At 40.1% G+C, this 12,551-nt stretch overlaps 2 protein-coding genes across 7 annotated transcripts in view; one reads left to right on the top strand and one right to left on the bottom strand.

The window, feature by feature from the left end:
• The window catches only part of VPS54 (VPS54 subunit of GARP complex), a 73,975-nt gene extending 69,404 nt beyond the window's left edge, over window positions 1-4,571 (top strand). For all 5 annotated transcript variants that reach the window (XM_024208402.3, XM_024208403.3, XM_029911899.1 and 2 more), the window contains 2 exons: window positions 461-555; window positions 3,357-4,571. In XM_024208402.3, the coding sequence (XP_024064170.1) occupies window positions 461-555; window positions 3,357-3,462 (201 nt within the window). In that variant the 3' untranslated portion in view covers window positions 3,463-4,571. The remainder of the gene's footprint in view (window positions 1-460; window positions 556-3,356) is intronic.
• Window positions 4,572-4,577: 6 nt separating this feature from the next.
• UGP2 (UDP-glucose pyrophosphorylase 2) overlaps window positions 4,578-12,551 on the bottom strand; it is a 43,285-nt gene continuing 35,311 nt past the window's right edge. For both annotated transcript variants that reach the window (XM_024208408.2, XM_024208407.2), the window contains exons 5-10: window positions 12,199-12,332; window positions 11,152-11,449; window positions 8,944-9,141; window positions 8,479-8,721; window positions 7,700-7,804; window positions 4,578-5,573 (exon numbers count right to left, since the gene is read on the bottom strand). In XM_024208408.2, coding sequence (XP_024064176.1) covers window positions 5,466-5,573; window positions 7,700-7,804; window positions 8,479-8,721; window positions 8,944-9,141; window positions 11,152-11,449; window positions 12,199-12,332 — 1,086 coding nt within the window. In that variant the 3' untranslated portion in view covers window positions 4,578-5,465. The remainder of the gene's footprint in view (window positions 5,574-7,699; window positions 7,805-8,478; window positions 8,722-8,943; window positions 9,142-11,151; window positions 11,450-12,198; window positions 12,333-12,551) is intronic.

The following is a 12,551-nucleotide window of genomic DNA, read 5'->3' as shown; positions in this document are numbered from 1 at the left end:
TGGATTGCAGTCTGCCTCTTATGTTAATAAGAATTGTGCTAAAAAACCCATAGATGATAACTGATCCTTTTGTTTTATGTAAGGGTTACAGTACAAGAAAGGTATTGTTTATTATTTTATAGCACCTACAAGTGTGCTGGATGCCTCCTAGACAGAGAAGACAGGTCCCTGTCCCAAAGAGTTTACAATGTAAATACTGGACTTGATAGAAAAAGTGAGAATATACCATCCAACAGGAGCAGAGAGGTTATGGAGGGAAAGACACATTATATAAAACATTAGTTTAGGCTAATCATCCGATTCTAAAGGTTCAAATGTTTGTACTTCATTAGTGTTAGCACACTTTTTTGCTGGCAGTGCTACAGAAGAGAGTTTTGGGGAAGAATTATATGAATGAAGTGAAGCTCCTTATTCTGATGCTATTACACACAGGTTACTGGGTTTTATGGTTTTGTTGTAGATGTTGTTTTTAAGAATTAATGCAAGCTACAAACTTCATTTGAAGAGGCAGCTGGCCCACTTAAATGTAGTCAATGATGGAGGACCTCAGAATGGGTATGTATGGACACTTGTTTTAATACTAATTTCCGCAGTAGCTACAATACTTAGTTCTCTTAATAAATGTACCTACTGTAATCAAAATGCCGCTGCACGCTGTATTTAGAATGCAAGATCTATTTGGAGCCCTGTTCTGCTAAAAGATGCAACTTGAACAGGGCACTGCTTTTAGAGAAAATAGGGGAAGGAGAGCGAATGTAGTCTGGTGAGTAAAGAAAAGAATTGGGAGTCGGGAAATCTGGGTAATATTCCTTGCACTGTCACAGATTTGAGACACCTTGGATGTGTTGTTTCGTCTGCCTGTGCCCATTTTCCCCCTTTTATAATGGTGACAATCATTACTTACCTCACAAGTCACATGACACTTAAAGCACCTTGGAAACATGAATTAATTCAGATGCGTGGCTGGAAGGTGCTAACTATTATGAGGAATTAGTGTTTTATCTGTGTATAGGGAGCTTCCCTACAGGAAATGTTTTTAAAGCAGAACCAGCATTAGGGTATTTTTCTCCATAAAGAATTCTGATTCTTTTTAAACAGAGCCTTTGCCAACGGGTCTCACATACTGCTTTTTTATCTCCCCCAAATATATTGGTAGGAATTACCATACCTGATTAGATCAGTGATAGTTCTGCTGCAGTATCTCATATCCGACAGTGGCCAGCACCAGATACTTCACAGAAAGGTGCAAAAAAACCAAACAAAAAACCTCCTCGTGGACAATTATTGAATAATCTACCTATAGTGGAAGTTTCTCCCGAACTCCTTTTACAATTTTCTTCCTGAAACATGAGGGTTTATTCTCCTCTTTTTTTATCCAGTCTAATGTATTGAGGATGTTTTTGTTACCCATATAAATATTTAATTCATTGGCTTCAATGATATGTAGTTGCAGTGAATTCTATAGGCTAATTATGCTTTGTGTAAAGTATTTAATTAGATTGCTTTTTTAGATTTGTTACTTTTCAATTTCATTGTATGTCCCTTTGTTCTCCTATGATAACAGGATTAATAGGAGTGCTATTCATCGTCTCCAACCAGTTTGATACTTTGTACACCACTCTTTTGTCCCCACTTATTCATCTCCTTTCCATCAATTAAACAATCCCACAGGAGTGCCATTCAGTAGTCCATGCTTAATTGTCTTCCAGGTGAGGGTGTACCACTAATTTATTGACTGGCATTTTATCAGCATTCTCTCTCTCTCATTCTTTATGCATCTTAAAATTGTGGTTGATGATTGCTGCTACTCACTAGAGCTGGCCAAAACTCAGGGATTTCAGCTCGCCTAGAGTTTTGGTATTTTTGAATTTGCCTTTGTTCTGATTTGGAATGAAAGCAAATTTACCAAGCGTCCAGCCTCCCAGCAGTGCCTGAATATTTTGTTTCAGAAACACCAGAATATGGTGTCCCTGAAACTAAGGGCTTGTCTTCACTACCTGCCTGGATCAGCGGATAGAAATCGATCTCTCGGGGATCGATTTATCGCGTCTCGTCAGGACGCAATAATCAATCCCCGAATCGACGCGCGTACTCCACCAGCCCAGGTAGGAGTAAGCGCTGTCGACGGGGGAGCCGCGGCAGTCGATTTGCCGCCGTCCTCACAGCGGGGTAAGTCGGATCAGATACGTCGAATTTAGCTACGCTATTCCCGTAGCTGAATTTGCGTATCTGAAATCGATTCTCCCTCCCCCCCCCCAATAGTGTAGACGTAGCTTAGTGTGAAACTTACATTCCTGTTAATTTTATAGCTGTGGGCAGGGCTCCTACCATAGAGTGGAAACCCTGCCAGAGCTCCAGCTGTACAGAAAGGAAACCTGCCTGTGTTCTGGTGAAGGTTTTGTCAAATCTGTTACAGATTTGGTGAATTTTTTTTGGTTCAGTGAATTTCTGACTAGCTCTTACTGCTCACCCAGATGCCAACATCTCATCCTGTGTGGCTATAGTTACTTTAGAACTCAGAAATGTGTATGAGTAGATTCATTAATGCACACTGACTTTAACCTGCCATGGTGCTTGGCCCATTCACTTAGCTTTGATAGGTCTTCCTGAAGTTCATAATCTTCTCCAGTCTAACTGCTCTAATTTTTACCTACAGATTTTTCCAAGTCACTTGTAGTACCTTTTAAAATCCAATTCTATTGTGAATGTTTGGACACCCCACTATTAATTTTACCATTTATTCTTCTATCTTAGCAAGTTTCTAATTCATGACAGGACTACAATACAACTCACCCCAATTAGTTCCCATGGTTGCCTCTTATGAGGAATGACGTCAAATGCTTTTTGAAGTCTAGATTGTCAAGGTGTTCTGCTTTGTTTATTTTGTTGATGTGCTTAAAGAACAGATGAGGGAAGCATGATTTTTCCTTATTATATCAAGCTCCTCTCAGGGCTGCAATTCAGCAAGTTAATATTGCACAGTACCAGAAGCGTCAGGATTTTTAGGCTGGGATTATCAAAGGGGCCTAAAGGGAGTTAATGTCCAATTTCCTTTGAGTTATCTGACCCTAGATCTGTTTTAAACTGGGCAGAAAAGGAAAATGGAACCAGACATCTACCTAGACAAAGATATTAGTAACTTTATTGGTAAGTAGTATAATATTACTCCTGTGACCTAGGCAAATATTAACCCCTTTTATCCCAGTTCACAATTGCATAATGGAGAGGCATTAGTTACCTCAGCCTAGCTCAAGACCACAGAGATGGGTTGTGTTTGAACTGATGTGCTCAAATCAGATCCTGTTTCAATTAGTGCTTTAGCATCGGAATTATAACAAAAATCTATTTCACTACAGATTGGTTACAGCAGATGTAGCTTTTTACACTGGAAACCTTCAAGCGTTGAGAGGCCTTAAAAATCTGGACCTAAACATGGCTGAGATCTGGGATCAGAAGAGGTGATAATCTACTGGAACGAGTCAGTTGGTTCTGACCACCAAATGTCTTGCTTTCAAGAAGCTTGAGGCGAATATTTATGAGTGGAGTCCATGAGAGGATGCTGTTATTTGGGGAAACTAGATTCAGAGTGAGCTGCAGGGAGTGAGTGACCTTCAGCAAGAAACAAGCGATCAGCTGTCTGTGCAATTTTTTTTTTTCCATTCTCTCTGGAAACAGACTCAGGTTTCTTTGGACCAAATCCAAACAAACACATAGCTGTAACACAGCTGTAGTTGTCTAGAATGCTCTGTATATCTTTATATTAAAAAGATGCTTTGCATTTCCTCTAGTGCAATGAAATTCACATGGTGTCCCACCTTATTTAATGATGGTATAATATAAAATCTTGCAGTTGAACTCTGTAGAAAGTGTTTTTCTCTAGAAAACTGCTGTTCTAAAATTTATTTTTTTACAGATCTTTATAAGAAATAAATGGCTCAATTGCTTGCATGTAGAATTCAGATTTATTAGGGAGCAGATTTTCAGGGTATTTCTTTCAGCTGGGCTCTGAACTGCCACCAGAAGATACAACTTTAGTGAACAGTATGTTCACTTAAGCCATTATCTATTGGATAGATTTTAAAATTATAATTATTAGTGCTGATAGATACTTCACTGATACCAAACCAATGATTTAGCTCTGCCTATAGTTGCAAGATTGGCCTCCAATGTGGCCTCTGCCAATTACTCTACCCATCCCCTCTCCCACAATTTTTAAAAAAGTGTAATTGAGTGCATACATTAAGAAAAGAGGGGTGGGGTAAAAAGAGTAGAATTAAAAGTTTTAGGCTGCTTTGCCCTTGTTACACTACTGCAGTGGATGGGAGAGGTGATGGCTGAAACTAGTTTAGGTTGATTGAATAAAGACTCTTTAATACTACCTTTTAAGTCTGGAAGCTGCCAGTACTAAGTAAAAGTGCCTGTGTATTTCACCTCCACAACTTTTTACCTAAACATAGTCTGAGTGCCTAACCTTGTAATGATTACATATGATGGAGTGGTCTACAGTGTTTGTGTGCCTATCTGTTAGCATAACAGATGTCATTGTCAATCAAAATAAAGCTATAAAATCACCCTTGTTTTTAAAGACCAACTTTTTTAATGATACATATCAGTCTTATACTAAACATAAAAAATAAGTTTTACAGGTAAATACTATAGAATTGAAAGAATGAACATCAGGACAGGGAACTGATCCTTATTTAGGACACCATGATTGAACAATATTAGCATAAGTACAGTCAACATGTGATTTTTCCATCTTACTGCAAAGGGGGGCAGATTAAGGATGCAACAGAAAACATACACTAGATGCATTTTAAAAAAATATTAGATTCTTTGGGTAAATTTAGAACACTTTATTCCAGCTTGAGCACAAGATCATACTGATAACCTTACCTCTCAGTGTTTGTTAGGAATACATTTGTGATATGACAGTATAGCTTAACTATTAACTTACGTGGCATGAAGTGACTAGGTTAAGTATGATTTGTGAATACAAACAGAATTTCTAACATTCTATTTCACTTAGTAGCAGTAGTGAAACATTTAATCATCATACCTGTCATTTACACTTCATAAAAAAATTACATGAAGGAGCTAACCATCTGTTGCTTCACAGCTTTTGAATTGCTTGTAACTGCAAAAATAAACTATTGACTATCAGAGGCAAACCTCTTAACTTCTTATAGAGAAGTTCTGTCCATCTTGTCTCAAGACCAACAGTATTGCACTTTAAGGTTATATTAACTGAGTTACAGACTCCTCGAAAAGACGAAAGCATTACTGCTGCACATCCTTTGCACTGTGTTCAGTTAAAAAGAAGCACAGAAAGCTATTTACAATTAATACTGCAGGGTACAGTGAGTAGGTGACAAAACGTAGGCCTTGTGTGCCACTTATTTTAATGCCTACAAGTTCTTCCATCATAAAGTTGTTTTAACAGGATCTACAAACTGAACATTGACTCAGTGGTCCAGGATCCTAAGATTGCCAGATACAATTTTGTTCTCTAATACTGCTCCAGGCGGGATGTCAATCCGGTCACCGTGGTTTGCAATGATGATAACTGTTCCCTAGATTAAAAAAGAAAAAGGCACATTGAGGTCCATTTAAAAACAGACTATAAGCATCTGTTAGCAAGCAAGGCTTCTCAGGTTAACTGTGCCATGAAACACCTAGCCGCCTGGCTAAGCTGTGTTGTATTGGGCTGTCATCCACATCTTATTTTCTCAGACAATAGAGTGGGAGAGTAAGCTTAGTACAATCGCTTTTTAAATGTTGTTTAAACAAGTTTAACAGGAGATAGTAAAACCTTTTCACTAACTACGCAATTTGTTTGGTGAGTAGAATTACACTCCCATTTAAGTGCTATTATGGGCAGAGAGATCCTTATTCAAAGGATCTGCTTCCTGTGTGTATTCTGAGTCATACCTGCCTACTTAAGGGTTGAGCAAATTTTCCGCTTATTCCGTGTCACACCCCAGAGCCACTTCAGAGACTGCACTGAACCCACACCTCAGACAACTGGTAACTAAAGGCTATCCCAAGAGATGGCGAACACCTATGACTCCCACTGACTTCAACAGCAGCTGCCAAGAATACAAGTTCTACTTCCACAATTGTTTACTGCTAATACATGGGCAGAAAAACAGTGAGTGAGTTTGAAGTTTGCAAGTATGCTCACTTGTGGAAATCAGAGAGACAAATCTAGAACCTTTTGACTAGAGGGGAGAGGAAGACTGGTCCAGCAGTTAGGGCATTAGCATGGGTGTCTGCCAGACTTCCCATGAGCTCTTGGGTTAAGTCTCTGTGCCGCTGTACTCCATCTGTAAAATGGAAGTTATATAGTGCTCCTCTACCTCAGAGATGGTGAAATACTTATACTAGAGTAAGGGGGAGCAGACAAGTATCTTAGCTGCTTAGATTGCAAAACACTTTGTAGATAAAAATGTTAACTACAGTAACTCCTTGCTTAATGTTGTAGTTATGTTCCTGAAAAATGTGACTTTAAGCAAAATGATGTTAAGCAAATCCAATTTCAACATAAGAATTAATGTAAATAGGGGTGGGAGGGGTTAGGTTCCAGGGAAATTTTTTTCACCAGACAAAAGACTTTATATAATATAATACACACATACACACAGAGTGTATAAGTTTTAAACAATTTAACAGCAATTATGATTGTGAAGCTTAGTTGAGGTGGTGGAGTCAGAGGGTGGAAGAGGATGGGATATTTCCCAGGGAATGCCTTGCTGGTAAATGATGAACTAGCACTCGGCTGAGTCCTCAAGGGTTAACACATTGTTGTTAATGTAACCTCACACTCTACAAAGCAGCACAAATGGAGGGAGGGGAGACAGCATGGCAGACAGAGACACACACCCTGTGTGTGAGAGACAGAGATGTGCATTGCCCCTTTAACTACACTGACTCCACTCTAAGTACATTGCCTTTTTAAGTAGATCAGCAAGTTGAGACAGCAGCTGCTGCCAGCAAGCTCCCTCCGTCCTGAGTCCTGTCATGTCTCCCGTCCCCCCCCCCATGGAGATGGGGTAAGCGGGGGGGAGGGGGCCACCCTGACATTAGCCCCCCCTCTTCCCCCAGTCTCTGCACAGCAAGCAGGAGGCTCCTGGGAGCAGCTCCAAGGCAGAGGGCAGGAGCAGCAGAGGGCAGTGGGGGAGGGACAGCTGAACTGCCATCAATTGATAGCCTGCTGGGCAGCTGCTGCACAGGGAACTTAGGAGGGTGGGGGGCTGCCGATCTACCCTGGGTCCAAGCCCCCACCAGCTAGCTCCACTGGGCTCCTCTTCCTGCAAGCAGTAGACAAAGCAGGCAGCTGCCAAACGACATTATACGGGAGCATTGTGCAACTTTAAACGAGCATGTTCTCTAATCAGCAACGAAACAACGAAACATTAACTGGGATGACTTTAAGTGAGGAGTTACTGTACTAGTTATTGTTTCAATATGCTACTTATATAGGTATGAAGGTGTCAAGGTACATTAGCCTCTGCAGTCACTGGACCAGTTTCTAATTCAGAATATAAATGGTTATGCCACAGTCAAATTTTCCATGAGATACTTTACACATGCACATTGTTTTGTGATAAAATGTAGATGGACTCAACTCTTATCTATGCCACTCTGACAAAATAGAATTTTATCATTTTACCCAAGTCAGCCTCATTCGCATACACACCTTTAATGCAACATTCTTGCCAAATGTAACATCACCCGAAACCGTGAGATGATCCAGTTCAAGCATATCTGGTATACTTTCAAACCTACTCAGGTAATCTTGAACCTTTTCAAAAAACAAAAACAGCAATAGTTTAGAGGATGCATTTGCTTATGTATTTTTTCCCCAAAACTAAGGGTTTAATCCTAGAAGAAAGTATTGAAACAAGTTACGAAAGGATGAGACTAAAGCTAAATGTAAAGTGTATAAATACAGCAGGATTAACAATCCTTCAAGAATTTATTTTGTGAATGAAGAGTTCCTATCCCTGTTCTAGGAAACTAGCTCCAAAATCTGTTCTTGAATCTACATCAGACAGAACCACAAGTCACCAACTATCCCCATGATAGCAATGAGAGCTAGTTTCAACATAAAGTTATGGGAAACTAATTATGGACAACAGTAACAGTAATACACGCTGTCTAGAAATTAGGCAGTTTAAAGAAAACCTGAACTTTAGAATGGACAAAACACTACCCTCATCTTTACTATCGCCAAGTAAAAAGGATAATGAAGTATGAGATAGCTATTATAATGCTGTGAATATTCAGATGTTTTTAAGATGTTTGAATGCAGCTATTATTTCATGACTCAATGGAGCAGTCATAATTTGCACAGTTGGAAGTAACTGAAGTAACTGTCCTTGTAACCTAGTCTCCTCTTACTGGTATGTTAACGTATGAAGGACATCAGTGTTTACAGTCTTTTCTTGAGAAAAATATGTAACTCTTAGGGTTTACCTTGGTGAAAGAGCTTCCCAGTTTGACCAGAGGTACAGTTGGAAATTCACGTTTCTCACTCATAGTTAAGGATCCAGCATTAAGGCTATACAGGTTGGACATCACAAGCAAGAGATCTGATGTGGTCTTGACAGGCAGAAAACGACTACGAGGTACATTTATCCCCAAAGAATTCTCAAAACTTTTAACAGCAGCACCAACTGCAGTCTCCAGCTGAATAACATTTAAACCTCCATCCAAAGTCTGAAAAAGAAAGTTGTAGCATGAACATGACCAGACAAACAAATACTTGTTCACCATCAGACCTTTAAATAGTCAAAAGCACTAACATTGTTTTAAAAGGGGACAGTTATGCAGAATATAAAGACATTCAGGAAACAAAGGTGAAGTTGGAGAAGTTAGCACAGTTGGACACCTCTGCACAGTCTCTGCTGTTTCCCCTCTGAAGTCCTGTCATGAGCTTACCTTTGGATTAACGATGATCTCCATATCAATAGCGTTTTGCTCTTGCAGTCGTTTAATTGCAGGCAAAGAAATCCACAAGTTGTTTGTATTGAATATTTTGAATTTTGACACAGACTTGAATTCATCAACATGTGCTTTTGGAACCTGAGCTATTTCTACCAGTCTCAGTTTGTTATCATATTGCGTGAGTGTACCACCCTGCAAAGGCAGAACAGATCTAAGTACTATAATATATGTAACAGCATGCTATACGTACATATAAAATCTTTATAACGGCATGCAATATATATCTTCTTAAAACACACTGTGAAGTGAGGTGCAGTTGGAAGTGTTTTGCCTATCACATTCCAATACCAAATACCTAATCTTAGGGCTTGTCTACACTTACATTTTATGGCGCTCTAACTTGCTGGCTCAGGGGGGTGAAAAATCACTCCCCTGAGCGCAGCAAGTCTGAGCGCTTTAAAGCGCTAGTGTAGACAGGCTCTGCGTGCTGGGAGCCGTGTTCCCAGCACTTGGAGCTAATCCCCTCGTGGAGGTGGATTACCAGGAGCACTGGCAGAGCTCTCTCCCAGCGCTCACGGGCGACCACACTCACACTTCAAAGTGCTGCCGCAGGAGCATTCCCGCGACAGCGCTTTGAAGTTTCCAATGAAGCCATGCCCTTATATAAAACTTGTTTAACTTATGATAGAAACTGACTGGAACACCAGCATTGTTTATGCCAGTTATTGATATTGGAAAACACTAAGAGTTTTTTATGAAACATTTAAATAGCTGTTATCCACAGTGGCTCTCGACAGTGGATAAAATTTTCCAAAGCACCTAAGTGACTTAGATGCCTAAATCACCTAAGCACTTACGGAAAGTTTTAGTCAATTTAAAAAAGTCACCTTTAGCTTGTAATGGATAATTAAACAATGGAGAATTCTATAAGGTTACATGTCAGGATCTAAATCAGGGGTCGGCAACATTTGGCACGCAGCTCGCCAGGGTAAGCACCCTGGTGGGCCGGGCCAGTTTTTTTTATCTGCTGATGCGGCAGGTTCGGCCGATCGCGGCCCGCCGTTCTGGGCCAATGGGGGCGGCGAGAAGCCGCGGCCAGCACATCGCTCGCCCGCGCTGCTTCTCGCCGCCCCCATTGGGGGGGGGCGAACCGCGGCAAGTGGGGGCCACGATTGGCCAAACCTGCCGCGTCAGCAGGTAAATAAGCTGGCCCAGCCCGCCAGGGTGCTTACCTTGACGACCCGCGTGCCAAACATTGCCGACCCCTGATCTAAACTAAACCTTTTCACAAAAGAAAATTAAAAAGTTATGGTTGAAATAGAAGATAGTCAGCTGACTATGTACTGTAGGTTATGTGGCACTTACTACAGTATCAGTTAACTTTCCCCATGGGGCTTCAAAGGATAAAAAGCCCTGATCTTACATTACATTGCCTTCCTTTTATGGGTTGAATCAGATCCTTTACAATAATATCAGATGAATGGGACACTAGCAGTATTTTTCATGGTTAAAGAACATGGGACAAGACCCTTACAGGTGGTGGTACAAATCACTATGTGATAAAAATGCTTACAGCATGTACCAAACATGTCATTGTTTTGGTTTAAATGTTGGCCAACAATTAGCCAGAGACCCCGGTTTCACCACCTGAAACTAGTCAGGGCAGGGTGCTGGGTCAAAACTGCCAGAAATTTAGGCTATAGAGCATTATATATTGTATTTTTAAAATACAGCAGTGGGTTAGGCAGTCCTGAACTAGCAAGAGAGGCTACTACTGTAGCACGGTGGTTCTCAGCTTCTTCCATATTAAGACTCCTCTTAGATGTTGCTATATGGGAAGGGAAGGGTGTCATGACCCCCAGGTTGAAAATCCATGTGGCCTATACAATAGGCTGCCCTGTCTAGTAGTTCAAGCCCAGGAGATGTATATATTTTTTTAATACTTGCATATGACTGACCAAACCAGCATGCTGTACGGCACTCCACGCCACAAAACTCTAAATAATGTCATAAAACCTGCTGACTTTACATCTCTTTTTCAAGTTAGATGTACAGCTGACTGCTGGGTTCAGGTATATAAGCCTTAAAGATATTTGAGGTGATATTTAACATCTGGTTGAAACTACTGATACAAAAGGAAATGAGACTAAAATTTGCTAAATCAGTGAGTGGATGAATTGACTTGAACAAATATATTTTTACCTTAACATCTGCCCGGGTTTTATTTGTGACCTCCATGACAAATTCACAACATTTTCCATTTGGTGGATTCATAAGATGGTTAAGAATGTAAAGATCCACAGTTGCTCCCAAGTTATCTATATTGGACACAAAAATGTACTCTTTCCCCTCTCCTATAAGTGTGTCAAGCAGACCAGAGTTATAGAAACTGGAGTAGATATCGCCGTGACCTGGGGGATACCACGCCTCAGTATTCTCTCCTGAGTAAGATACGTCCTTGGCTATTGGCAGTAGAGACTCTTTATTAATTCTAGGGTACCTGCAAAATGACAATTATTAGATCTCATCCATGTTAAATACTGATACAGACCTTAGTGCAGTAGTAATGCAGTCACATGGGATACTCCAGACTTGGTGTGGCTTTAAAATTATTACTTCTTAGGCCAGTTAATCAGATACACAGAAACTGGAGGAGACTGTGTGTGTTCATACTTGGATATTGGGGCAGAAACTGCAAGTTAATATTTAATTAAGTATGAACTTAAATGAATCATCTCTTTGAAGCCAGAGGTAATGCAAGTTTCTTCCTCCACAAGGGTTCAGAACATGTTATATGCAGTCACTGGAACCTAGGAATTCACTTTTTAAAAAGCAGGACCCTCTCGAATCTCCCATGACCAATTCAGGGCAAACTTCGTTGGTGGTCAGCCTACAAGTCACTCTACACCTGCTTCCGACAGCCCCAACCCTGTGGTTTCACAGCCAAGACAGTTCAGAATTCAAATCCCATGTTCCTGCATTCCACTGCATTCTGATCTCGGAATACAGATCTCTTCCACCCATTTATTTTTAGTTATTAATTTTATCTGGCTGTTCTTGGGCCCTCTCACTTTTTAAACTTCCAAAAAGGCCTGTTTAAAGAGGTAGAATATGAAAGTATGTCACTATTAATACTCAATAATATTTAATCTGTCTGAAAACTCTAACAAAAATATTTAATATGCACAACACGGAAGAGCTTGCTTGTTTCTTTTACCCCAAACAGAAGAAAAAAAAAAAGTCTGATACCTGCTTTGATTAAAAGTATATATTTTCACACGACTGTGGCTGTACTTCTGCAAGATTTTCTTTGTGTCTTCATCAGTGTTAAAGGAGTTCATTAGAACAAGAGGAACATCTGTGTTGTAGGTTTTGTTTAGATGCTGAGGAGAAAAAAAGATCATATTCAGCAAGAGTTACTGGGTTTTATTTCTGCCACCTAAACAATGAGACTTTAGATACTATTTGCAGACTGTGTCAAACAATGGTTATGAAAAATATCTCTTAAAAAGATATTTAGACAAATGTGACAGTTAACTAAAGACAATCTTCATAGCTACAGAAGTATTTATGATGAAACAACAACAGTTATTGAAGGTCTA

The sequence above is a fragment of the Terrapene carolina genome, unplaced genomic scaffold, assembly GCF_002925995.2.
Source record: "Terrapene carolina triunguis isolate 2854851 unplaced genomic scaffold, T_m_triunguis-2.0 Scaffold132, whole genome shotgun sequence".
NCBI lineage: Eukaryota > Metazoa > Chordata > Testudines > Emydidae > Terrapene > Terrapene triunguis.
Note: the sequence above shows the minus strand (reverse complement) of the source record. Positions and strands in the feature narration are given on the sequence as shown.